This window comes from Lynx canadensis, chromosome E1 (genome assembly GCF_007474595.2).
Source record: "Lynx canadensis isolate LIC74 chromosome E1, mLynCan4.pri.v2, whole genome shotgun sequence".
Classification (NCBI taxonomy): Eukaryota; Metazoa; Chordata; class Mammalia; order Carnivora; family Felidae; genus Lynx; species Lynx canadensis.
This window is the reverse complement of record NC_044316.2, coordinates 6778790-6803978: the sequence shown is the minus strand read 5'-3', so window position 1 is coordinate 6803978 and position 25189 is coordinate 6778790. Positions and strand designations below refer to the sequence as shown.

Sequence of the window (25189 nt, the reverse complement as noted above, 5' to 3'; positions counted from 1 at the left end):
TGGTGACGTAATGGCTGTGGCCTCAGCCGATTGGCTGGGGAAGGGTCCGAGTCCTGTTAGGCAGGTGAGCTACTCAAGGGGAGGAGGCGTGGTCAAGGTGAAGGACACAGAACAAGATGGAGTTGGCCGGCGTAGGCCCGCCCTTTCCTAGATAACTGTAACTACCCCCACCCCACTTTACAGATAAGCACACTGAGGCTCAGACAGATCGAGATCACCCCATTAACAAACGAACCAAGACTCTCTTGCTCCAGAACTTGTTCTCTTAACCCCTAATCGATTATTCTTGCTTTTCTTCCCCAAAGATAGTAAAACAATCGTTAGGAGCCTGCATTCATTCATGCGAATCACTGGAAATAAAATTAGCGAGGGCGCCTACGCTAACGCTCTCTAGAACTTACCCCTCACATTTCCTCCTAACAACCACCACAACTAAGAACGAACCAAAGTTCCAAGGGCTGACTCGCCTAGCGGGGCACATCACGACCCGTGGAAAAAGGGATCAAGCGCCCCGGGCACCCAACGAAAACTCCCAAGAATCACTCCTATGCCAGGTGGCTTTTTCCGGCTCTGCGCTCCCGGAAGTCCCGCCCCAAGCGAAACAGTTTCCGGAAAGAATCGACGCAGGGAAAGCCGGAAAGAGATAGGGGGCGGGGCCGTTCGGGGCGCTCTAGTATGCCCCCACTCTATGGCCGTCCCCAATTGACAAGCCGCGAGGGGCAAGGCTCTTCGCTATTGGACGCGTGGCCTCGCGTAGGTGGGCAGTTCGACGCGCGGCGCTCTGATTGGCTGGGCCCGCCACGCGGGGCGGAGGGGCGGGGCGTGGGGGGCACCAGGAGCTCAGTGACCCGCAGCCTTAGGAGCGCGGGCGGAGGCCGGCGCATGTGGGCTTTTCGCTCGGTGCTGCTGCTGCGGTCCGCGGCCGGGCGCGCCATGTCGCAGGGACCCGCCCGCCGCCAGCGGCCGCCCAAGGACCCGCTGCGGCACCTGCGCACGCGGGAGAAGCGTGGCGCGGCGTGGGAGCCCGGGGGCCCGAACACCGTGTACCTGCAGGTGGTGGCGGCCGGCGGCCGGGACGTGGGCGCGGCGCTCTACGTCTTCTCCGAGTACAACCGGTCAGTGCGCCGCCCCGGAGTCCGGCCGGGCCTAGGCGGCGTCCCCTCGTCGCGCCCCGCCCGCCCTCGGAGCTGCGGTGTCTCCGCGTCACCCGTGGGGAGTTCCGCTGTTGCAGCCGAGCTTGGCCCCTTGGGGGTGCGGGGGGGTCCCAGATGCCCTAACCCCACGGCCGTGGGGTTCCCGGGGGCCCCTGAGAGCTGCACACTTGGGCAGGAGCGTCCTCTTTCCAACCCTTGGGCCCCGAGCCCCCTCGTGGCACACTTTGGCCGCACGACCTCTCGTGTGCCCCGACACCGGGACCTCATGGTTGGCGTGTGAGGTGGTATCAGGTCTGGTGAGGTGATGGGGGAGAGGACCCATCTCGCTCCAGCACCAGCCTGCTACACAGGCCCCCAGTCCCCTGCTCGCCGCTCCTCTAAGGAGGGCTCGTTCCCAAGCAGCATCTTCACGCCAGAAATGCAGCCCAGGAGCGCAACGTGTGTTTTTCTCGAAGCGAACAGTATAGCATGTAAAACGGTGGCAGAGCTTTTACAGAGTAGCATCTCCTGAATTTCTTGCGTAACGTGTGTCCTGTAGGTATCTCTTCAACTGTGGAGAAGGCGTTCAGCGACTCATGCAGGAGCACAAGTGAGTCCACCGTTTTCTCTTGGGGCGGAGGTGATTGTGGGCCCTGAACGCCGAGGTGACAGACAGGAGTGCTTCTGAAGCAGCACAGAGGGTCCCTGTGTTGCTCAAGTGTTCTGTCTTTCTTAGGTTGAAGGTGGCTCGTTTGGATAACATATTCCTGACCCGAATGCACTGGTGTAATGTGGGGGGGCTGTGTGGTAAGTATATTCTTTCTGAAGTTAGAGGCTGGAGGGAAGTCTGGGATTTTTAGCCTGCCCTGTTCGTTTTTTGTTTGTTCATTTTTGCCCATCTTCTGAGCCCACGGGAGCTGGAGTCTTTTTTCTTTTTTCTTTTTTTTTTTTTTAATGCTTATTTTTGAGAGAGACAGAACATGAGCAGGGGAAGGACACACACACACACACACACACACACACACACACACACACACACACAAAATCAGGCTCCAGGCTCCAAGCTGTCAGCACAGAGCCCGACGCAGGGCTGGAACTCAGAAACCCTGAGATCATGACCTGAGCTGAAGTCGGGCCACCCAGGGGCCCCTGCGCGCTGGAATTCTTTTTATGCTCGCCCCGTCAGCTGCAGCATGAAAAGCTGTGACTCAGAAGGACAGATTTTAACACGCATGCCGCTTCCCAAGCGTTACCATCCACTTCGTTTATCGAGTTGCTGGACTGGAGAAACGTGCCAGTAAACCGGAGGGTGTGGTGGTGATGGTTACAGTCACCTTACACCCCCGGCAGGCGTCACTGCTGCACGTGGCCCTTGATGACTGAAGCCTGAACGAGGACAAGGAGATAAATAGCTGGTTAAGCGAGGAGTGCGCCCCCTGGTGGCAGCTTCCGGGCACGGTGAGGAGACGGCTGACCTTCCTCCCTTTCCTTCCTTCCTTCTTTCCTTCCAGGAATGATTCTCACCTTAAAGGAAACCGGGCTCCCAAAGTGTGTGCTTTCGGGACCTCCACAGCTGGTGAGTCTCTCCTGACTAGCTGTCAAGGCCAACCCCTCCTTTTTTAACGTGAGTCGCGAGCCGTTTCCGTTTCTGTAAATTCCCCTGTTGCCCTCCGGAGTTAACTGACGGTGGAGTGAACCCTCCGCCTTTCGAGCTAAAGAGGCCGTGTCACCTTGCACAAGTCGCTGTATCTCCTAGAGCCTCAGTTTCTGCCTCTGTCAGGTGGCTGTGATGTTCCGTAAAGTTGCGAAGGGTTCCGCGAGGTACGCACGTAAAGCGCTAAGCCAGCTCTTTACGTGTTCGGTAGCAAGTGCGCGCGCACATTTCAGACCTGTTCGTACCTTCCAACGCAGCCCCTTCACACTGCCGAGAAGTGGTGTGCCCATCGAGATTTCCCAGTTCTTAACATGAAAGGCAGGCAGCCGCCAGGTGCTGTTAATTCTGTCTCCAAAATAGTGCCTCGAATCCATCCATTTGTCTGTCCTCGAGGCCTTCGTGCCGTCTGTCTCCTACCCGTGTTTTCCATGACAGCTTCATACCCGCCACGCGGTGGGGACGCACCCGTAGGCAAGTCACAGCCCGCACAGTGCCGCCCCCGCAGTAGGGCCTGGGAGTGCTGTGGGTCCCGGCTCTGGCCCACCCTTGGCTTCCGTATCCCGGTCCCCACGCTGGGGCTCCGCGGGCCCCTCTTAGCTCTTCCCTGAAGCCCCTTCCCGTCCCAGGGCTTTCCTTCTGAGCCCCCAGAGCCCTGTCGCAAGGACATTTGCTCAGGAGCCTGCCTGACTCTCGGACGGGCCGTACCCCGGCCCCCGCGTCCCACGGGCTTCTTCCAGACCCTCGGCACGGCTGCCACTCCCCGGGGGTTTGTGCTCTGCCTCGGTTCAGTTTTGTCGCCGGATTTTGTCTCACGAGGCTGGGAAGCGCGTCCCCCGCTCACCGCTGAACCCTTGGCTTCTAGCGTAGAGCGGCCACCGCGTGACTTTCTGCAAAGGTGGCTCAGAATACTTACTGGGCTTTTACGTTGACTTCTCTGCATACTGCCCGTTGCCGTTTGCGCCGCCGGAACTGCTGCTTTCCTTCTTTCTCTTTTGTAGGAAAAATACCTGGAAGCTATCAAAACATTTTCTGGTCCGCTGAAGGGAATAGACCTGGGTACGTTCCTGCCTCTGACTCGTGATCGGCCATTTCTGCCTTCTGTCTGCCCCAGTCTCTCAAAGGAGAAACCATAAAAATTAGACCCCGTGAAACCTTAAAACCCCGTGCTTCATCAACAGGAGATGAATTTTTTAAATCTTGCCTGTTGCGCTTTTCTGCGCGCCCCCTCCTGCCCCCAGGTAGAGGCTAGAGATGCTACTGGGTCCAGCTGGGCTCTGCTGGGAGGCAGGTGGCCTCCTCCTGGGGCGAGGCGGAGCCCACTATGCCAGCAGGGCCCCCGCCCCCAGGCGGTCCACGTCCCTGGTTTGTTAACACTCCTCTTCAAACATCATTTGTTTTTTTTTTTTTTTTTTGAAGCTTATTTATTTTTGAGAGAGAGCGAGAAAGCACGAGCAGGGCAGGGGCAGAGAGAGAGAGAGGGAGACACAGAATCCGAAGCAGGCTCCGGGCTCCGAGCTGTCAGCACAGAGCCTGACTTGGGGCTCTAACTTAACAAACCACGAGATCAGGACCTGAGCCGAAGTCGGACGCCCAGCCCAGCTTCCCCGGGCGCCCCTGATGCTCATCTTCAGCGGAAACACTAACGTCTTATTTCACATCGGATGGTGGTTCTTAGAGCTGAGATGATGCATTCCTTTTGGTGTCACGAGGCCGTGTGTTAACATATGCCTTTTAAATTTGAGAATTGTTGGGGCGCCTGGGTGGCTCAGTCGGTTAGGCAGCCGACTTCGGCTCAGGTCACGATCTTGCGGTCCGTGAGTTCAAGCCCCGTGTCGGGCTCTGTGCTGACAGCTCAGAGCCTGGAGCCTGTTTCAGATTCTGTGTCTCCCTCTCTCTGACCCTCCCCCGTTCATGCTCTGTCTCTGTCTCAAAAATAAATAAACGTTAAAAAAAAATTTTTTAAAAATAATAAATTTGAGAATTTTTTTTTTTTAAGCAGGTAGTGAGAATACATTTTTTTCATTGAGTGTAGTATTGGCCGATGAAAATACATTGGTGCTTCTTTCTTAAAATTTGTAATTTACTCAGAAATTCTGGTTGTAGTGTAGCTTCCCAGCAGAATCCCAAGGGAAACCATTTGCTTGTGGTTGGTGATCTGGAAGGCTCTTCCTCCCCCAGTGCCTCCGTCCAGTGCAGTCACTGCCCCGTGGTCTTTTTCATACAGCCGTGCGGCCCCACTCGGCACCCGAATACAAGGATGAGACCATGACAGTTTTCCAGATCCCCATATACAGTGAGTACAAAAGCCCCGTTTCCTGGGAGGAGGGAGGCATGTAGGTCCCGGGCAAGGAAAGGGGCGTGCGAAAATAGAAAATGCTCGAGTACTGGCTTTGCGTGCCTGGTCTTGTGTTCTCGATACGATCAGGAAATTTAGTGGAAGAATTGAGATGGTTCCTGCCCTTCAGGAGTTTACAACCTCACCAGACACACTGGACTCCTAACGATCGTGATTGTACTTTGGGACATCGTAATCTGCCCTGTCAGTTTTGCACATTTATCGCTTGGGGTTTATTTGCCACGGATGTAAGCACTCCTTTCGTGATGGGATGCTGGAGGGGTTTGCGCTAGGAAGGCGTTGTTTATAAACGCTAATACTAATAGAAGTGTTGTGAGTAGTTCAGAAGGTCCCGTGAACCTTCGCGAGTCCCAGGGTCGGACGACGAGGTTTTGACTTAGAGACCGTCCGCCTGTCAGGCCCCGCCACGTGTGTCTCATCTGTGTCTGGCCAGTCACACCCCGGGCCAGGTTTTGCTGATGGCGAGGAGGACGCAGGGCACTAGGGACGTTCCCTTGACAGCGAGGCCTGCCAGGTGCTCAGGGGACACAGAGGACAGACAGCCCCCCGCAGGGGGCCGGGAAGCCCGGCCCTGGCCTGGACACGCAGCTTGCACGGCCCCTGTGTGTGCGGGAGGGAGGTGGGTGTGTGTCTCGAGCAGAGGCAGACATGCTTGGGGCCCAGTGAGACGGCTGGTCGCATCAGAGCCCGCCTTGTCTGGCTCACTCCTGGTCAGATGTCCTCTCTTTCCTGACCCCTCCCGACCCCCCCCCCGGGCCTAATGTGTGTCCCTCTCTATTCCTCCCTTCCTGGCACGCGACCGTTTGCTTTGACGTTAGCTTGTGTGGCCCAAGCTGGCCGGCTGTCCCAGCCCCTAGGGCCGATAAGGAACGTGCACGGGGGGGAGCGGGCGGGCTTCTGCGAGACAGCGGCCCAGCCGGCCTCTTAGCACGGCGAGTTGTTTTACTGGCCTGGAGACTTAACTGGCTGCAAAGTCACGGCCCTCCCACGGCGCTGTCACCGTCGGCCTAGGTCTGTTGGCGGAGGGTGGCGCCGGTGCGTGAACCAGCCTGCTGCCTGCCTGCGTTTCAGTCCGCAGACACTGTTGAGTCCCTGCCGAGGTCAGGGCTCTCGGCTGAGCAGGCACGGGAAGGGGATCAAAAGGTCCTGCGGCCCAGAGACCCGGGTGGGTGTGGCGCCTGGTCAGAGACCCTGGTGGGGAGGCACCCGGTCACTGTCCTAGGAGGCAGGCTGTTGAGTGGGCACTCCGGTACCGACCCGTGTGCACAGCGGGCTCCTGGCCGTGAGCTCACCTCCGTGGCGTGGGGTCTGATTGTTTTCCATGCCAACCAGGCGAGCAGAAGCGTGGAGAACGCCAGCCGTCTCAGAGTCCAGAAAGACTCAGTCCAGGGCAGTCTTCGGATTCTGGATCCACCGAGAACGAGCAGCATCTTGCAGACGGTAATGCTATTTAAACCCAACAGCATGCGGTCTCGAGAACGCTGGCTTCTTTACCTGCTGCCCCGTCCTGCTGCATTGGAATTGTTTTCGTAAGAAGCCTGTGTGTAAAACGGGCGCTTCTCTGTCAGTGTGGGACTTGGCCCGTGGGCAGAGGGTGAAGGTGGCCGTATGGAGCTCTAGGGCCAGTCCCCGGCCCTGGCTGGGCCCCAAACTGTGTTCCGTGCACCCGGAGGAGAGCAGGCTCCGGCAGATGGGTTCGTACGCAGCCTCTCGCAGCCTTCGTTAACGCGAGGTGATCTTTCACGAGTGCACGAAGCCCACGGGTCCTATCAGTGAGTGGCTCTGCCCCTTTTCCTCCAGAACGACAGGCTGCTGAGAAAGTGAGTCAGAATCCCAGGAGTAGAGGTGTTGGAGGCGTGGGACCACGGCGGGCGAGGCCGATCGTTCCTCTCTCTGCCCTGGTCGGGCCTGCTGCCCCAGAAGGGCCGGCCTGTGCGCCACCCTGGTGTGGATGGCACAGGTGCATCTTCCCTGCAGGCCTTTTACCTTCGAGCTCGTTCGCGTATTCTTACACTTGTTTATAAAGCACATTACAGTTTGCTTTTTCTTCTCCACGTCTGGGTACACTGTCATTTTTTGAAAGGTTTCACCAGACATTTCTAGTTTTTCTGGTGGGCAGTTTGCATTTTCTGTTTGCTCCGATCTCGGCGCCAGTGGGACGACATCCAGGTCTGCCGCAGAAAGGATACCAGGGTTTTCTTTGACCCTTGTCTCGTACGGTTGTGTCCGTTCCATTTTGCACGAAGCCAGACTTCGGATGACCATCCACCTGGGAAGCCCGAGAAGGTTCACACCGGCCTTGTTCTGACCACATTCGGTTTTCCTCAGGTGTCGGCCAGAGAAAGCGTGGCAGGGACCCGTCCTTGGTCGTAGCCTTTGTCTGTAAGGTAAGCGCCTCCCCGGTGGGCTTTCAAAAGTGAGCGTGCGTGGTGACCTTCCGTCAGTGCTTGTCCTGTGATTCTGAGGTGGCAGCTCCCGAGTCCCCTGTGCCCAGAAGGAGCACAGACCCCCTGTGTCCCCATCTGCCACCTATAATTTTATGTACTTTCAAACGCCCTTCCGGCAACGGAGCCCTTCCGCCTACACGCTGGTGTGTGTTTGGGAACAGTCAGCCGTCTTGCACTTCAGAAATGTGGCTTTGTGTTCCTGCAAAGGAATCGGGCCTCCTTTCAGACTCCTTCAGCTCTCTTTTAGTTCAGATGGTTTTACCGTAGCTGTTAAACCACTCGAGCTAGACGCATTTTAATGCCGGCGAGCACTCACTGAGGCCTGTGTCTGCAAATCTGAAGTTGGTCCGATTCTGTGAAAATTTTATGACAATAGAGTATTTTAAAAACTTGACTAATGGCCTATTTTTAATAGGGCTTTGCATTAAAGTTTTATTAAGTGTAGCGAACACTTTAATCTGTGGTAAAGCTACATGTGTTGACTTTTTGTGGGCTTTCGTTGGTTTTTGAGAAGTAATGTTGATTTTAAAATAGGTTTGTAATTTTCATCCAAATTATAACACCAATCAGGGAAAACACTTCTGGAAGGTCAGTAGTAATCGTTATCAGTTGCAGGATCATTGATTGTATCACTTCTGTCAACCTTATTGAAATAAATTTTTTTTAATGTTTATTTATTTTTGAGAGACAGAGTGCAAGCAGGGAAGGGGCAGAGGGAGAGGCAGACACAGAATCCGAAGCAGGCTCCAGGCTCCGAGCTGTCAGCACAGAGCCCGATGGTGGGGCTCGAACTCACTGAATGCGAGATCATGACCTGAGCTGAAGTCAGCTGCTTAACGGACTGAGCCACCCAGGCGCCCTGGTCAATTTATTTAAGTAATAGTAGGTTTTATAAGTTAGGTACTATTGTCGATAGGCTTACTACTTGGGTATCTCTGAGTTTTTAGGCAGTAAAATAACTTTTTTTAATGTTTATTTTTGAGAGCGAGCACAAGCAGAGGAGGGGCAGAGAGAGTGGGAGACACAGAATCCAAAGCAGGCTCCAGGCTCTGAGCTGTCAGCACAGAGCCCGACGCGGGGCTCGAACTCGCGGACCGTGAGTTCATGACCTGAGCCGAAGTTGGACGCTGAGCCACCTATGTGCCCCCAATTTTTAAAGTAGGTTTATACGGTAATCTGTAAATTGTATGAGGTCCTTCCCTCCTTTCTCAGTAGAGGCCATGGAGCGTGATGAAGTGTGCCCTGTGTGGTGGGGCCGCCCCCCCACTTGTAAACCTGGCCACTGCTGGGCCGCCGTTCCCGAGGCTGTGGGCTATGGCCCCCCCCGGCCCTTGTGTCCCCTCCTTTGTTGTTTGCTGCCCCGTCTGGGCCCTGCTCTCACCGATCAGCCTGTGGGCCCTTATCCCTCCTGGAGCCAATTTGCTGCTTCCCGGCTGAGGCTTTGGACGGCAGCACAGCTGAGCTGGTGCAGGCCGTGGGAGGTCGAAGGCAAGAGGCCCTACGTGTGAGGGCCCGGGACTCCGGCTGTCCTCCGCTAGGAGAGCATGGGCTTCAGACCGCCGTGTGCCAGCGCGGGGCCTCATGGGATTGTGTTCTGCTTCTCCGCTGCCTGCCACACACTCCGTGCCCTCAGGTGGGCACATGTCTTTTGTGGGCTGAAGTCAGCTTGGAGTAGAGGGAGGGGTTTTGCCTGCCTTAGTCTGCCAGTCCCTGTTAATGTTAGAGACGTAGTTTCCATCCTGAAGCCCATCAGGGTCTGTGGAGGGAAGGTCACGTTTTCACAGACGATGATGTCTGAAGCCGTCATCTGAGCTCATCATCTTTGTGTTACATGCACTAAAGCTGTAATCCTTCATCTAGGGTAATGTTTGCCGAGCTAGAAAATTCTAGAATCCCAGTAAGACTCAAGGATCCAAATTGTAGGCTTTGCCCTCAGAGTTACTTCCCTTTTAAAGATCTAAGGAAGAAAATGAAAACCAAGTAGAACTTCGTAGTCAAAGATTTATTAACTTTTTATGCCGTTTCTGACTTTTCATTATTACATATGAAACATGTAGATCCGTAGAATGAACGTACATGTTTTTTAAGTACAGGAGGGTGACTATCAGGTTTGGGGGCGGGATTTGTTGTTTGTCCTTCCGGCACGGTAAGAGCATGTTGGGCATTTTTCATTACAACTTTTCTCCAGGATGAAAGCAGCTCCCTGTTACGGGTTTGCGAAAACCACGGGGAAGATCACTCCCGCGTTAGTGCCTGTCACTGCCCTCACGGTTCTGGGTCCTGTAGGGATTTGTGCGATCATTTCTGTTAGACAAGGTTCTGGTCACGTCCTGTTAGCTATTAAATGGTAAGTATGGGATGATCAGACAGAAAGGTGTTTGTTTCTTCTCAAGGATGCTTGAAGGATACTTCTGATTTGGAAATGGATTGCATTTTACTGATCTGTAACAAGTTAACGTCAGGAAGTAATGTGCTGGGTTTTAAATCGTTCAGCTTTTAGTCCTAAAGTATTTGAGAATCAGTGACTTCTTCAGGATGTAGCGTGGGATATGGTGTATTTCATTTCAAAGCAATAACCGGACCTGAGTGCTTCATCAAGCGGTAAGAAAGAAACCGAAATTAAAGAGCAAAGCCAGGGGCGCCTGGGCAGCTCAGTGAAGCGTCTGACTTCGGCTCAGGTCATGAACTCGCGGTTCGTGGGTTCGGGCCCCACGTCGGGCTCTGTGCCGACAGCGTGGAGCCTGCTTCGGATCTTCTGTCTCCCTCTGTCTCCGCCCCTCCCCTTCTCACGCTCGCTCTCTCAAAAATAAATTAACATTAAAACACACACACACTAAAAACATAAAACCAGAAAGGTGGTTAAAACCCAAGAAAAGTGGTTAAAGCCGAGCTTCCTCCTCCCTCACTGAGATGACGTCTGCGTTCTGTCTGTGGCAGCTGCACGTGAAGAAAGGAAACTTCCTGGTGCTCAAAGCCAAGGAGCTGGGCCTCCCGGTGTGAGTGCAGCCAGGCGGCCGGGGGTGGGCGGGGGGTCCGTGTCCCCGCAGCGCCCGGCTCACCCGTGGCTGGCCTCCTCTTTTCAGCGGGACGGCTGCCATCGCCCCCATCATCGCTGCTGTCAAGGACGGGAGGAGCGTCACTTACGAGGGCAGGGAGGTGAGACGCCCGTTTCCGTGATGTGTCCGCAGTCCCCGTGGGGGCCCGAACGTGGGACAGCTGTGCTCTGGCCTGGGCCCCGCAGACAGAGCTCACTTTGAGGGAAGCGTGTCCACGCTGGCCACGTTTGGGTGTAAATGCAGAGTGTCTAGTTAGGGTTGGGGGTCCTCCTCTTCATGGGATGGGTGCTCTCCCTTGTCGGACATACGACAGACCCCCTGAGGGTGGGCTTGGGGCACGCGGCCCAAAGGACCGCCACCGTGCTCTTAACCAGGGTATTTTCTCTGGCGTCTGAGAATGTCAGAACCAACGGCCACAAACCCGAGGGAAGCTTGACTGTCCTGCCCGGCTTCATGGCCACTCTGGGTTTGAAGTGCCCTCTCCAAGTCTGCGTACGTGTAGAGGAGCAGCACGAGCGGGAAGGGGGCGGGCGGTGATCCTCCCGCTGGTCCGTGCGTGTTCCGTAGGGATTCTGTGCGGTTGGCAGTTCCCTGCATGTCTGCTGAGCTGGGGCTCTGCCCTCGGAGAGAGTCATCACCCCGCTGTTTTGCAGATTTTGCCTGAAGAGATCTGTACTCCTCCAGATCCCGGCCTTGCTTTTGTTGTGGTGGAGTGTCCGGACGAAGGATTCATTCGGCCCGTCTGCGAGAACGCCACCTTCAAGAGGTGACGAGGGCCGTCGGGGTGGAGGAGGGCGTCTGCCTGGCCCGTGCTTGCTCCTGGCACGGAGCCGTGTCTGGGAAGCCCGTGCTCCCAGCTCCAAGTGCCGGGGTCAGGCCCCTGCTGGCAGGATTGACCAAGGGACTGCTAGTCGGCGGGCTTTACGGAGTATGCGATTGTGTGAGTGAAATTAGGGAAGACTGAGACCCGGAGCCCTTGCAGACTAGAAGATCAGCGGTTGGCTAGGGTGCTAAGTCTAGGACACGTTCTAGAATTGTTTTCAGCCCTTTTTTTCTTTTTCTAAAGTTTATTTATGTTTGAGAGACATAGTGAGCATGCGCATGAGTAGGGAGGGGCAGAGAGAGGGAGAGAGAATCCCAAGCAGGCTCTGTGCTGTCAGCACGGAGCCCTCTGCCGGGCTCGATGCCATGAGCCTGAGCCGAAATCAAGAGTCAGATGCTTAACTGAGCCACCCAGGCGCCCCTGGACTATTTTTAGCTCATAAATTGTTCACTTGCCTGCACTGATTCTGTTGAGGCAGGTCTGACGTGTGTGAGAGTCTTGGTCAGGGGTCTGTGTTAAGGGATGGAACCTTAGTCTGGGAACACCTTTGTTCTGATACTCCGGTGGCCTGGGCTCCGTTGTCTCCTGTCGTGCAAAGATGCGGGACCCGTTTTCAGGTCGGCTGTCATCCCGGGTAGCTTGGCCCCACACGCCCGCGCTTTCCTCTTTCTCCCGTCCTTCGTGGTTTCTTCTGCGTGTATTTCTCCTGCTCCTAATTCTGATTTACGTGTTTCACTCAGTTGTTTTATGGTGCCTATCACAACAGACCTTCTGGGGCAGCTCTGACTCTTTCAGGTTAGTGTGAGAAGCTCTTCCTCAGACCCGCTTTTTCTCCTTGGGCGACTCTGGGTACCCGGCCGGCACAGGCTTTGTGTTTCAGTCATGCCGTGGCGGCAAAGCTATTTGGAGTCCCTGTGAGGTGATTGGCGCGTGCGCTGAGGCAGTGCTGTGAGGTTTAAGCACGCGACCCCGTGCGCTCTGTGTGTGTGTGTGTGTGTGTGTGTGTGTGTTGTCCTTATGTCTGTCTGTGTGCGTGCGCGGAAGGGAAGGATAGGTTAAAAATACTGTGTGAATTTTTTTACGGGAACTGGAAGGAAATGCATCAGCATGTTAGAAAGTGACCCTCTCTCTCTGGACGGTGGAATCACAGACCATTGTAACGGCCCATGCCTGTGCCCTGGGTCTACTGGAAGGCGGGCAGTAAGGTAGAGCTGGAGGTGCCGAGATTTATGGGGGGAGCTGCTGTGAAAGATGGGGGGGCGGAGCAAGACGAGGCCTGGAGAACCTCTGTCCTGCTCCATAGGTCCGAGCCCCTGTGGCCGGAGGGGACGGGGATTGTCTCCAGCGCCTGCGGGAAGGCCCGGCGGGCAGCCCCCGAGCCAACCAGAGGAGTCAGCTGGCGCCCTCCCTGTGCTCACCCACCGGGAGAGCAAGCCGAGCGCCCCCTCCCCACGGCTGCACAGGCACCGCGTGCGAACGTTGTGAGCCTGTATCACTGTCCGAAGCAAAACACCGCTCTCCCCTCCCCCCAGGTACCAGGGAAATGCCGAGGCCCCCGTGGCGCTGGTGGTTCACATGGCCCCGGAGCGTGTGCTTGCAGACTCCAGGTACCAGCAGTGGATGGAGAGGTAGGACCCTGTGCCGTCTGTCTGTCCTCCCCTCCTTCCCCCGGCAAACACCTGTGCCCCCCGTGGGGAACAGCTGCCACTAGGTGGCGCCGTGCGCACACATCCAGCAGCTAGTGGGGTCCCCGCACACTCCGTGTCCCAGTGAGCACCGCCCGCTCTTGATGACCCCGTGGCCGAGTCCTAAAGAAGAGACTGGCCAGTGTAGCACAGCAGCCTCAGGTCACTGGACACCCAGCATGTGACAGGCAGTGTGCTGGTGCCTCGCTATTTCATCCCGTCCGGCGAGGTGGCCATCTGCCCACGCTCGGGACCGGGAGAAGAGGGCGCTCCACGCTGGCCCAGCTCAGCACCAGGCGGGGCCAGACCAGGTGGTGTCGGAGCTAAGCTCTGAGCACAGGGTGACGTGGTGGGGTTCCAGCCCCCCAGCCCCCTGTTCATCCAGGCGCCCCCTCCGCTCCTTCCTGGATAGCCGGTTCGTCGTCACCCTCTGTTCCTGGAGGAGGGCCTGAGCCCTAACACACGTGGTCTGTTTTCCTTTTATGGTGCCTTTTCTTCTACCCTGAACTCCGTTTTGTTTCCCAGTCCCGACGTAGGCGCCCAACGTCTTAGCTTTCTGGTTTCTTCTGGACTCTTTCCAGTCTGCAGAGAGCACTGGACTCCGAGCAGAGCAGTGCGACTTCCTCTCTCTGAGCCCCTCCACCTACCTACGTGCACTGGTGTCGCTGCCGTCCCCGCAGCGGGGTCCCCCCTGCAGGGCGCCGTGAACACACCGCCTCTGCCTTAGGTTCGGGCCCGCCGCCCAGCACCTGGTCCTGAACGAGAGCTGCTCGTCCGTCCACAATCTCCGCAGCCACAAGATCCAGACGCAGCTCAGCCTCATCCACCCCGACATCTTCCCCCCGCTCGCCACCCCCTGCCGCCAGGTAGTGCCCCACACGGTCCCCCGGCCCGGCCCGGCCCGGCCCCTCGGCTCGGTTTCTCTCCACGCAGTGGGGTTTGTCTCTTCCAGGAGGAAGTCCCGGCTTCCCGTGTGCCCACCGTCCGGGGCGAGTGCCTCCTCAAGTATCAGCTGCGTCCTCGGAGGGAGTGGCAGAGGTCAGGACGACTCTGAGCTGACGGAAGGGTCTAGAGCGGGAGCGGCAGGCTCTTCTCGTGAAGGGCCAGGTAGTGCATACCGCAGCCTGTGCAGGCCATGTGGCCTGGTCTCGGGCACTGAACTCTGTCCCTGCTGCAGATGAGCCCCGGACGAGCAGTAAATGAACGGGGGCGGCTGCGTCCCAGAGCAAAGTCACCAGGACACGCGGCTCTGGTTTGGGTCGGGGCGGGAGGGCGAGGCCAGCGACGAAGCTTTTGCAAAGTCTTCCCCATGACGACAGGGACACATACGTGTCCCTTGTTTTACATCAGAGAAGTAACGTGTGTTTGATGGAGAAAATTAGTCACCCGTCATCTCGTCCCCGAGATGAGAGAAATTGATGGTTCACATTCTGTTTTTATATTGGAACAAGCGGGGAATGTATCTTTTGAAAAGTGTGTGTGTGGATCTGTGACCTGACACGTCTTTCTTTTCCTGAGTCATTGCGTGGTCTTTGGTAACCGGATTTCTAATGGCATTGCAGGTGGGGGTGTTTGTTCATTTTAGACATTTCTCGTTTTGTGTTGTTCCACTGAGGCATCGAGTGTTTTATAGGCAAGCGTCTGAGGGGAACTCTGTTCCGTCAGGGGGGCTCGCAGGTGTGGGGTTACTGGGTCGGAGGGCACTCGGTGAGCGTTAAGTTGCCGGCAGGAAAGCCTCTACCAGTCCAGCCAGTACCGTGGGAAGTGCCTCCCGCCCACACATCTCTCACGTCCAAGTGAATCCCGAGCGAGTTGAAGCTTCCCGTCCACTGTGCTGTGACTGCACGCTGTGTGCTCTTGTGACGAGTGCTCGGGCTTTTTACAGACCGTGCGGTCTTCAGATTTCGGAGCCTGCTGTCAGCCTCTGCACACAAGGCTCATAAAGCTGAGCCCAGCCGGTACCCAGATGCGCCTCATGCCCACGCACGGTGCAAGTCCCGGGCCTCCCGGGTCGGATTCTGGGGAGCCGGGCCCGGCCTCCCTGCGCGAGCGCCCGGTCGGGGTGGGGAGCCGCTGACGGAGGCTTGCCTGTCAGCGTGGCGGGACCAGCCACGTCGCATCGCCGGGGCCTCGCGAGAAACGCATCAGTCAAGGCCTGCGTTTCCACAGGGTTCTTGGGCCCTGAGGACTTGTTACCACGCGAGCCATTGCTCGTGGGCTGTGCGTGTCCACCAGGGCCGTCTGCTCCTCTCCCCTCCCTTCCTCCGGCTCCCAAGGGACGTCAGGCAACGTCTGGAGATGTTTTTTGTGGTTACAGCCCGGGAGGGCCTGGGGGCTGCCAGTGGCTTCGAGTGGGTGGAGGTCGGGGTGACGCGCAGGACCCTGCCCCGAATGTCAGTCGCGTCGGGTTCGTGAGACTTTGAGCTGAGATGTCGTGAGGGGCTGAAACTATTCAGAACTTGCTCTGAGACCACCCCCTCCCCCCACCCCCCGACTAGGCTGAGAAGGAAGCGTCCACACGGCAGGAGGACAGGACCGCCCGGGGTCTCAGGCACTTGGCCTTCACTCTTGATGTGAAGGACATTCTGCGGGTCGCGTCCATAAGTCAATTCCAGACATCCACTCGGGTGTCTGCTTGAGGCCGTGCCCGGGCCGGTCGCCTGAGACGCTTTTCTCCCTGCAGGGATGCGGTTATTAACTGCAATCCTGAGGAGTTCATCGCCGAGGCCCTGGAGCTCCCCAACTTCCAGGAAAGTGTGCAGGAATATCGGAAGGCTGTGCGGGACGGCCCGACCCCCGCAGGTGAGCGGAAGACCCCAGAACAGCCTTCCTCTGCTGGCCGCTGGTGTTTTCGGAGCGCTAAGCAGGAGGTCGGCAGGCACCCTCTGACCTGGGCTAGTGACGTCACGCGTGTTCTCTGAGAACACCGGTGCCCGTGCCTGCCGCCTGCCCTCCCGCCAAGACCAGGTGCATCAGAGTGTTTGGTGATGGCACCCGGCCATTCTTTACAAGGCACGTGGCTGTGTGCGCCGGGCCTGGGAGCTCCCGCCGGCCTCCGGAAAGAGCTCTGAACCCTGGCCGAGCCGACTCGGGATCCGGTCCTGGCTTTGCTGAGGATCCACAAGAGATTTGGCCACGACGCCCGCCTTGCTGGGTGACACTCGCCATTGTGCCGTCAGCAAGAGCAGTGGGGGGGAGCTTGGTGACCTTTGCTGCAGGAGCTGGTTTTTCTAGGGTGCTTTTCAGCTAATGATAGAAGCGGAGAACGCTGGTCCAGAAAGCGGGTGGGCGTTCGTGGGGCCAGATGGCCTTCCACCCAACTGCAGTTTCTGAGGTTTTTGTTTTTGTTTATCTTGGAGAAAGAGCACGAGTGTGCTCTTGGGAGGGGCAGAGAGAAAGGGAGACAGAGGACCCGAAGCGGGCTCTGCGCTGACAGCAGAGGGCCTGATGTGGGGCTCGATCCCATGAACCACAACATCACGACCTCAGCCGGAGTCGGATGCTTGACCCACCGAGCCACACAGGCACCCCACCCCCGGCTACAGTTTCTGCATGGAAGTTCGCCTGGGCGGGTATAGGGGCTCCTGTCCCCAGAAGCAGCCTTCCCGTCTGCTTTGGGTTTGTGATTGCATTTCTGGTTTGCGTGTGAAAGATGCACCCAGATCAGGCTCCTGGCCGTGCACGTGGAGCTGGTCAGGCTGGCTGACAAGGGGCCTCGGCTTCGGAACCATCAAGTCTCTCTAGACTCTTGTTCTGGCTCCGCCTCCTCTGGAGAGAGCCTGCGTGCGGTGCGTCCCCTCTGAGCCTGCTTGTGTCCCCTGTAAAGCTCTTGGTGGGAAGAGCTGGATGCCAGGCAGAACCCGCCCCTTGAGGTAAACGATTCACAGCGTAAAGGCCCCTTCCTTTCGTAAAGGACCAGGAGCACTTCTTTCCAAGGAAGGGCCGTGGGATTTATTTGCCCTTCCTCCCAGACAGCTACTGACGCCCAAACAGCCAGTGGAGGGGGGCCTCGCCTCCTGAGGCCCTGCCAGGTGGGATCCGCAGCCCCTCCTGGGAAGCGAGACTTAACGCCCCTCGTGGCTGAGTGCCGGCTCACTCTGGACCCACAGAAATGGGCTCTTTCTCGTGTGTGTGTTTCCATAGAGAATGGAAGCCAGTATCCAGAAATCGTCTTCCTCGGGACGGGGTCTGCCATCCCGATGAAGATTCGGAACGTCAGCGCCACGCTTGTCAACATAAGGTACTGCGTTCCTGGAGCCCCCTCCCCCCGTGCGCCGGGCACCGCCCGGACTTCCCAAACAGAACCCCTGCCCCGCCGCCCGGCCCAGGGGCAGATGGGGCGTCCTCTCGGCCAGAGTGCCGGGGAGAGGAGTCGTGGGCACTGATGCGTCTCGCGATTAACCTCAGTAGCTGGCGCTTCCGCGACTCACCGGGCTTTGTCCCCTGCGCTGTCTGTTGATGAAAATAGCCGGCCCCGCCGTCTGCCGTGCGCTTTGCTGAGAAACCATCTCGCCGAGTTTTCACGTTAACCCTATGAAGCAATGCCCACCGTTGCCTTGATCGGTAAACCAACGCTCAGAGAGGCTACTAGTTCCCACCGCCGGTCGCGGCAGCTCCGGAGTGTGAGGCGGTGTCTTCATCGCTGCGCCGTGCTGTCCCCGAGCTGGTGACTGCTGGTGCGTGGAGCGGCCGCGGGGCTGGTGCGCCCGTCTCGTGCTCGGCCCCTGGACTCGGTTCTCTTGGGTCGGGCCGGCGTCCTCGCCCGCAGAGAGGTTAACCCGGGCGCCGGGCCGTGTTCGCCGTGCGTCTGCAGATGCGTCCGTGGAGGAAGTCAGACTGTGAGGGGCCGGGCCCGCTGTGAGACCGTGCGTGCTCGTCTCGGACGCCAGCCGCGTCCAGTGCGCACGGCACGTACGAGGCGCGCCCTGACATCAAGCGTGCGCGCATCTGGGACGGACTCCGTAGGACCCCGGAAGAGCAGTCAGGCGGCCAGGCCTCCCTCTGGGGGCTGAGAGGCTCCGTGGAAGGGGCTTCTTCCGAACCCCCCCGCCCCCCCCCCCCCCCCCCCCGCAGTGGCACTGAGCCTGACCCGTCCGGAGGCGCTTCCGCAACGCGGTCCCTGCCCAGAAGGTCACGTGTCTGTGTGTCTGGGTCTTCTCCCCGGAGCCCGGCCACAGCGCCCCCTGCCGGACGGCCCCTCCCGGAGGAGGACGAAGGCCTGCGGGAGACTGGCCTCTCCCCGTGGGGCAGAGGCTGAGACGGGCCATCGGGATGGAAGCACCCGGGGCCCGACTCCGCGAGCGGCTCCCCAGCAGTAGCGGGGCCTCCGCCGGTCACCCCCCTGCGCCAGCGGTCATTGCCTGTCCTGCCCCTGCCGGGCAGGGGGCGGCCCGGGCTGAGGAGGCCAGGACTGCTCGACCGGAAGCACAGCGAGGGGCTGCCCCGCGTGCGCACCCGTGCCCGTCGCTGGTGCGGCCGCGGGGGCCGTTGCCGGGTTCAGCTCCGATAACCCGAGGGGCCTCCTTGCGAGTAGATGCTTTTGTCCTCCCGTTTCACAAGCCGGGCGCCAGCATCCGCGTGGCCCTGGGTACTGTGTGTGTTCAGGGGTTTCCGTGGCCGCCTCTGTGCGACGAGCTCTGGCGTCCGGAGTTGCCGTGGCGTTGGGCTCGGCCTCTCAGCGCACGAGAGGTGTGGGAAGGCGTGGGAGGGACGCAGCCGCTCGCCCCGCCTCTTCCGGACGTGGGAGCCCTGCGGACCCCAGGGGCCTTTCCCAGCCACGTGACCGTCACCCTCGTCCACAGCCCCGACAGGTCCCTCCTCCTGGACTGTGGCGAAGGCACGTTCGGGCAGCTGTGCCGTCACTACGGAGACGAGGTGGACAGGGTCCTGGGCACCCTCGCCGCTGTGTTCGTGTCCCACCTGCACGCGGATCACCACACGGTGAGCGGCGGGGGGACCCCGGTGGAGGGACCCCGGCGGAGGGCAGGCGCCGCTCTGGCCTGCGCTACCCCTCTTCCTTTCCTGCTGTGCCCAGATGTGCCCAGGGGCTTGGCTCTTCTCTCGCTGGTGCGGTCGCTCCGCTCGGTGCACTGCCTTGGACAAGGTCCCGCTGTCAGCCTTCACCCGGCTTGCCTGCCCGCGAGCCTGACCTGAGGGGACCTCCTAGGGCCAGTGGGGACCCCAGACCCCTGCCCTGTCCCTGGTCACACGCTGCCCACGGATTGTGGCTGATAGGGAGGTGGGAGCGGCTGCAAGAGCAGGACGCCAGAAGCCAGACGAGGCGTGGCGGAGGGGACTCCGGACCTGGCTGACGCGTGTCCCCTTCTCCCCCCTGCAGGGCTTGCTAAATATTCTGCTGCAGAGGGAGCGAGCCCTGGTAAGTGCCACGCGCACTTTTATTGTCCTTTGAGTTTGGTTGGCTCACCCCTCGGCCACATCTCCTGTCACCCTGAGCTCCCGTCCCTGACTTGGCGCTCCCTCGGGTGTCCTTGCCTCAGGCATCTCTGGGAAGGCCGTGTCACCCTCTGCCCGTGGTCGCCCCGACCCAGCTCAGGGCTTGGCTCCAGCAGTACCACCACCAGTGCCAGCGGATCCTGCACCACGTCAGGTGAGCGTCGGCACCTGCCGCCTTCGGCCGCGGCCCTCGCGAGACGCCGGGACCCCGCAGCCTTCCCCGGGACTGGGCCCCCGGCGGCGGGCGACGGGGTAGGGATGCTTTGACTCCAGGACAGGAACCGTCGACGGTTCCCGTGCTGCATCTCAGCCCAGCCCTCTTTTCGGTTCTGCTCTAGTTCCTAGCTTTCTGCCCGCACTTCTCCGTGGAAGCGGCCCAGGGCCCGGCGCCCGAGCAGGGGCCGACAGACACACAGGCGACCCGGGGAGGGAGTCCCTGTGCCTGGGGTCGGTCCCCTCACTGTAGCCTCCGGCGGCCCTCCTCCGAGGCCTCGGGGCTTGGTTTGGCTCTTTTTAAATGACAACTCTCTTCCCTTAGTTACTGATTTAAATACTTTCTTTACGATAACGCTTTTGGGGCTTTCTAGCCAGACACTTGTACTTTGAATCACGTTAACATAACATAAGGTAACACCCAGGGGCACCTGGGTGGCCCAGTCGGTTGAGTGACCGGCTCTTGATTTCTGCTCAGGTCATGATCTCCCTGTTCGTGAGACTAAGCCATGAGTCGGGATCTGTGCTGACAGTGGTAGCCCGCTTGGGATTGTCTCTCTCTCTCTCTCTGCCCCTCCCCCACTTGCCCTCCCTTTCTCTCTCAAAATAATTTTTTTTTAATGTTTTTATTTATTTTTGAGGCAGAGACGGAACATGAGCAGGGGAGGGGCAGAGAGAGAGGGAGACACAGAATCTGAAGCAGGCTCAGCCCAACACATGGCTTGAACCCACAAACTGCGGGATCATGACCTGAGCCGAAGTCTGACGCTCAACCGACTGAGCCACCCAGGCGCCCCCTCTCTCAAAATAATTTAAAAAACCCATGACATTTGTTTTTTCACGCTTGCGTTAAACTCTTCTGTCTTCTCCCAGCCTGATTCCTGCCAAATGCCTTCAGAAAGGGGCAGAGGTGCCCAGCCCCGAGGTTGAAAGGCTGATTGGTTCGCTGCTGCACGCGTGTGATCTGGGAGAGGTAAGGGGGCGCCCGCAGGCGGGAGGCTGACGGGGGCACAGCCGGAGGCCGCTCAGCCGCTCCTTCAGTTTCAGACCTGCCTGGTCCGGCACTGCAAGCATGCTTTCGGCTGCGCGCTGGTCCACACGTCCGGCTGGAAGCTGGTCTATTCGGGTGACACCATGCCCTGTGAGGCTCTGGTCCAGATGGGTGAGTGGAGGCGAGTGTGGGCGGGGAAACGGATGGCGGTGTGGACCCCGGACCCAGCGTTTCTCAGGCAGAGGGCTCTGCTCCAGTGTCTGCTGCTTCCTCTCTAGGGAAGGACGCCACCCTTCTGATACACGAGGCCACGCTGGAGGACGGCTTGGAGGAGGAGGCCGTGGAAAAGACGCACAGGTAGGGGAGACTGATGAGCCGCTCCCTTCTCCCCGGGGGCACTCGGAGCCACCTCGCATCAGCCCCGAAGGGAACGACTGTGCTCTCCAGGGACCGTGACACGGGGCCAGCTGGCTTCCCACTAGGCCGTGGGGGCTTCTGCCCTCATTTCTGCAGCGCCGTCTGGGCAGGGCGCTGGCCGGGGTGGGGATCGAGTATTGCGCGTATGGTGGCAGAAACGGAAGCCACAGCAGGGAGCTGCCCGGGGAAGTGCAGGCCCGCCTGGGTCGCGGGCTGTTGCTGTGACAAGAGTGTGTACCCCAAGCGAGAAGCCCCCTGCCCGTTCGCTGCCCTCAGGACGGGCGCCCTGACGCCAGCCCAGGCCTGGGCTCCGTTTGGGGGCGTGTGCGAAGAATCCAGCCGTCAGGAAGAGTTTGTAGGCAGTAGGGGCACTGACGGAGGAGCCCCCCGCCCCCCACCCCCCCAGCCTTCCCGGGGCCTGTGTGCGACGGGGTCTCCCTCCACTGGGCGCCGGCCTCACGTGCGCCCTCTGTCGGCAGCACCACGTCTCAGGCGATCGGCGTGGGTGTGCGGATGAACGCGGGCTTCACCATGCTCACCCACTTCAGCCAGCGCTACGCCAAGGTCCCCCTCTTCAGCCCCGGCTTCAACGAGAAAGTGGGGATCGCCTTTGACCACATGAAGGTCTGTGCATGTGGGTCTTGCACGGGGGGGCTCCGGGTAGGAGGGGGGTCTGTCCATCCTCCCGCCGTGGCCCGCCCCGGCAGGATGGCAAGGCCGACCTTCTCCGGGGCCTTCGGGCCGGACCGGGGTCTCTGGCCGCTGGAGTCGCTGAGGAGTCAGGCCAGGCCGTCCCCACGGCCGCGTCGTCTGCGCCTCGGCACTTGCTGGGGAGTCGGTGTTCTCTCTCGTCAACTGGCCAGGAGGCCAGCCTGGGGCCTCCGGTCCCTCTGAGTGAGGACGGACAGCCTCGCCTTTCCTGACCCCCGTGCGGTTTTGCTCCTTTGGCCACGAGAGGGTTGTCCGTGCCCCTTTCCCTAGAGGGCTTCCTCCTCCCGCGGCTTTGTCCTCCTCCCGCTGGTAGGAAGGCGGGTGGGGGGCGAGCCGGCACCTGCCGCGGCAGAGGGCTCCCTCGGCGCAGCTGACCCTGACGCACGTCCTTGTTCTCCGCTCCCCTCCCAGGTCTGCTTCGGGGACTCCGCCACGGTCTCCAAGCTGATCGCCCCGCTCCAGGCCCTGTTTGCCGGCGACATCGAGGAGATGGAGGGGCGCAGGGAGAAGCGGGGGGTGCGGCTGGCCCGGGCGGCCCTCCTCTCCGGGGAGCAGGTGGGCGGCCCCGAGGACGGGGCGCCCCAGCAGAAACGGGCCCTCCCGGAGCAGCCGCAGAGCCCTCAGAGCAAGAAGGTCAGGGCCCAGTGAAGGCCCAGAGCGACCCCGGACTCGGGAGGCTGGCATCCTCCGCGCGGTGGCCCCGGGTCTGCTCCCCTGGGCGGCCCTCGGCGGGGCCCAGCCCTGCCTTGGGACGTGAGGCTGCCGGATGGAAAAACGGACAGGTGGAATTCGGTACAAGCCAATTTTTAAGGAAGTCACGAAAAACGGCGTGCCCATGCCTGCCGCAGCCAATGCGTTCTCTCTGCACACCCGAGGCGAGCCGTGTCCCAGGAACGCCGCGTCATGGACGTGAGTGTCCGAGTGCCCGAGACTCCAGAAATACCACTTCCAAAGACAGAACCCAGTAAAGATGCCGCGTGGAACCTAAGTGCTTTGCTTCGTCCTCTTAACACCGCTGAGCAGGAGTCTCCCCGCCCTGCACCCAGGGAGACCTGGAAGTCAGCTCCGATGACGGCGAGGACCTCCGGAGCCTGTCCCTAGGGAGTGGCCACCCCTCTGTGCCCTGGATTTTGACAGAAGTCAAGCCATGCCGGCTCAGGAAGACGCGGGTCCTCCCACTGTTCGGGGGAGACCCCCCTCACCACCCTGGAGTCATGAGAAATCCGACGCCGAGTTGGCTCTCCTGCCCTCCTTGTGGGATTTAACAACGCTGAGGTTAGTGCTTGGAAACCGAGGGAATTTTCAGGGATGAGTCTGGTATTTATTTGTGTCTTCTCCCTCCCAGGAGAACACACAGATTTGAAAGTGAAACCAAGGATGTAGCCTTGCCCAGCCCTGGTCTCAGGTTTCCTCCCGAGGAGGAATGTTTCCGGCAAGTTGATCGTCAAAACAAGAAGATAGGCCACGCTCAGGGATAATAAATCTATTTTAATAACATTACTTTTGACAACTATTTGTACATGTATTTAAAGGTAACTTTCAACCCCTGGGCTCCGTTACAAATTGGGTACTGAACCGTCCTCGCCAGAAGTGAGCAAAGCTGTTTGTTAGCATCAAAAGTGGCAAAATCCCCACCAGCGGGGAGGGTTACTTTACACCGTGGGGGGGGGGGGGGATAAGCATTTGAATTTCTCATTGTACACCTATACATGGGTTTAGTTTGGCTCAAATTCAACAAATATAGATTTCATATATACAAACATATCATGTATAGGTAGATCGCATCGATTTTAAACGGATAAAATCGGAACTTTTGAGTTGCATGCAAGACCCGATGCTGTCTCACTCCCTTAATACCCAAGTGTGACTGGGCTTCCCGTGTCTCCCGGCCCCGCCCTACTGCTGAGCGCAGCCCGCGGGGCCCAGGCCCCTGTCTCCTGCCCCGCGTCGCCGAGGGCCACCTTCCCTTCCTGCGTGCTGCTCGGGTTCGCGCGATTATTGCTGTTCCCTGCGGCCTCCGGGAAGGAGAGGCGACCTGCCGGGGGGGGGGGGGGGGGGGGTGGGGGGGGGTGGGGATGGGGGTAGTTACTGTCGGCGGAGGTTTCTGCGGGACCGGGGCGCCATCCTCCGCCGTCCAGGCGCCCTCAAGATCAGATTAGAAATTCAGAAGTATAAAACGAGAAGGTAGTGACGGGAGCTTTCGGTCACACGGTAGGGAAAAGCAAAACCCTTAGAAAGGGAAGCAGATTTTGTGTTAAGCCATTGACTTTAAAGCCCACGCGTCAGGGCGGCCGCAGGTTGTACACCGGCTGCCTCCCCCACCCCCCGACTTGCGCTGCGGGCGCACGTCGCTGCCACGACTTCTGGATCCCAGAGCCAGTCAGCTGTGGCGGGGGGGGGGGGATTGTCCCCTGTAGTCACCGAGGTGACGGGAGGACGCCCCCTGAGCTGTCAGAGCCTGGGAGGGCAACCGCGGGTGGCACCAGGCACCCCAACCCTCCCCGCACCCCCAGCCTGCAGCTGCAAACGACCTTTCTGACGCGCAAGCCCTGGGGGGGGGGGGGGGAGGCTGAAAGTGGATCAAAATAGGCACAAAGTCAAAAGGCAAAGATCAAACAAAAGGCCAAAGTCACCACCCCGGGGAACAAACGAACTCTGCACCTACTCCGGCCACGCAGGCCGGAGGGGACAGTTTGGCGCACGACTCCAGCCTCGCTGGCAGTGACCGCACGGCCGCTCGCTCGGCGAGCCCAGGGGGCGCTCCAGGGTGGGTGGTGGGCGGGGCCTGCGCGGGTCAGAGGGCGGTGCTCTCAGACTCCTCCTCCGAGTCTCTCTTCTCCGTCACCGAGTGTCGCCGCGCGTGCTCCAGGGGGCTCAGGCGGAGCGGCGGCCCGAGCTCTACGTGGATGGAGGGGATGTCAAAGTGGACGAGATCTGCAAGGTGGCAGAGAGAGGGGCGGCTGAGGGGCTGGCGGGGGCCTCCCGCCCACCGCAGGGTCGGGGTGGGCCTGGGTTGCTCTGCTCCTTCCCCCCGAGCCTGTGGGAGCGGAGCACCCCGACCCCTTCCGAAACCCATCCCGCGGGGGCGGGGGGGGGCGGTTCACGGAGGAGCCCCCGCAGCTCCCGGGCCGCGCCCCGCTGACGCCCTCCAGCTCCGTTCTCCGAGGGGAGGTGGCTTTCGGGGCGGGGCTCAGGGACCTCAGGCTGTGGGGACAGACCACCCCCACCCCCCCGTCGGCCCCAGGACCGC

The 25189-nt window shown here is 59.5% G+C and overlaps 2 protein-coding genes across 7 annotated transcripts in view; one reads left to right on the top strand and one right to left on the bottom strand.

Moving 5' to 3' along the window:
- Positions 1 to 849: 849 nt before the first annotated feature.
- ELAC2 (elaC ribonuclease Z 2) lies at positions 850 to 23436 on the top strand. Of its 3 annotated transcripts, XR_003964575.1 has the most exons (25): positions 850 to 1115; positions 1693 to 1743; positions 1870 to 1940; positions 2645 to 2709; positions 3786 to 3843; positions 5012 to 5080; positions 6476 to 6583; positions 7472 to 7530; positions 10528 to 10586; positions 10674 to 10746; positions 11300 to 11412; positions 13002 to 13097; positions 13882 to 14020; positions 14107 to 14192; positions 15838 to 15956; positions 17298 to 17394; positions 18956 to 19094; positions 19492 to 19530; positions 19652 to 19761; positions 20694 to 20793; positions 20862 to 20982; positions 21090 to 21168; positions 21708 to 21852; positions 22351 to 23214; positions 23285 to 23436. XR_003964575.1 is itself a non-coding variant. In XM_030295118.1 (24 exons), exons 1-24 carry the CDS (start codon positions 883 to 885, stop codon positions 22585 to 22587), a joined length of 2466 nt encoding a protein of 821 aa, XP_030150978.1. In that variant the 5' UTR covers positions 850 to 882; the 3' UTR covers positions 22588 to 23436. The 3 variants fall into 3 exon arrangements, 2 of the variants coding, with proteins under 2 accessions (XP_030150978.1, XP_030150979.1); XM_030295118.1 differs by having other exon boundaries at positions 22351 to 23436; XM_030295119.1 differs by lacking the exon at positions 6476 to 6583 and having other exon boundaries at positions 22351 to 23436.
- Positions 23408 to 25189, bottom strand: part of ARHGAP44 (Rho GTPase activating protein 44) — a 179340-nt gene continuing 177558 nt past the window's right edge. For 2 of the 4 annotated variants that reach the window (XM_030295121.1, XM_030295122.1), the window contains one exon: positions 23408 to 24873. In XM_030295121.1, the coding sequence (XP_030150981.1) occupies positions 24734 to 24873 (140 nt within the window). In that variant the 3' untranslated portion in view covers positions 23408 to 24733. The remainder of the gene's footprint in view (positions 24874 to 25189) is intronic. The other 2 variants (XR_003964576.1, XM_030295123.1) reach the window with 2 other exon arrangements.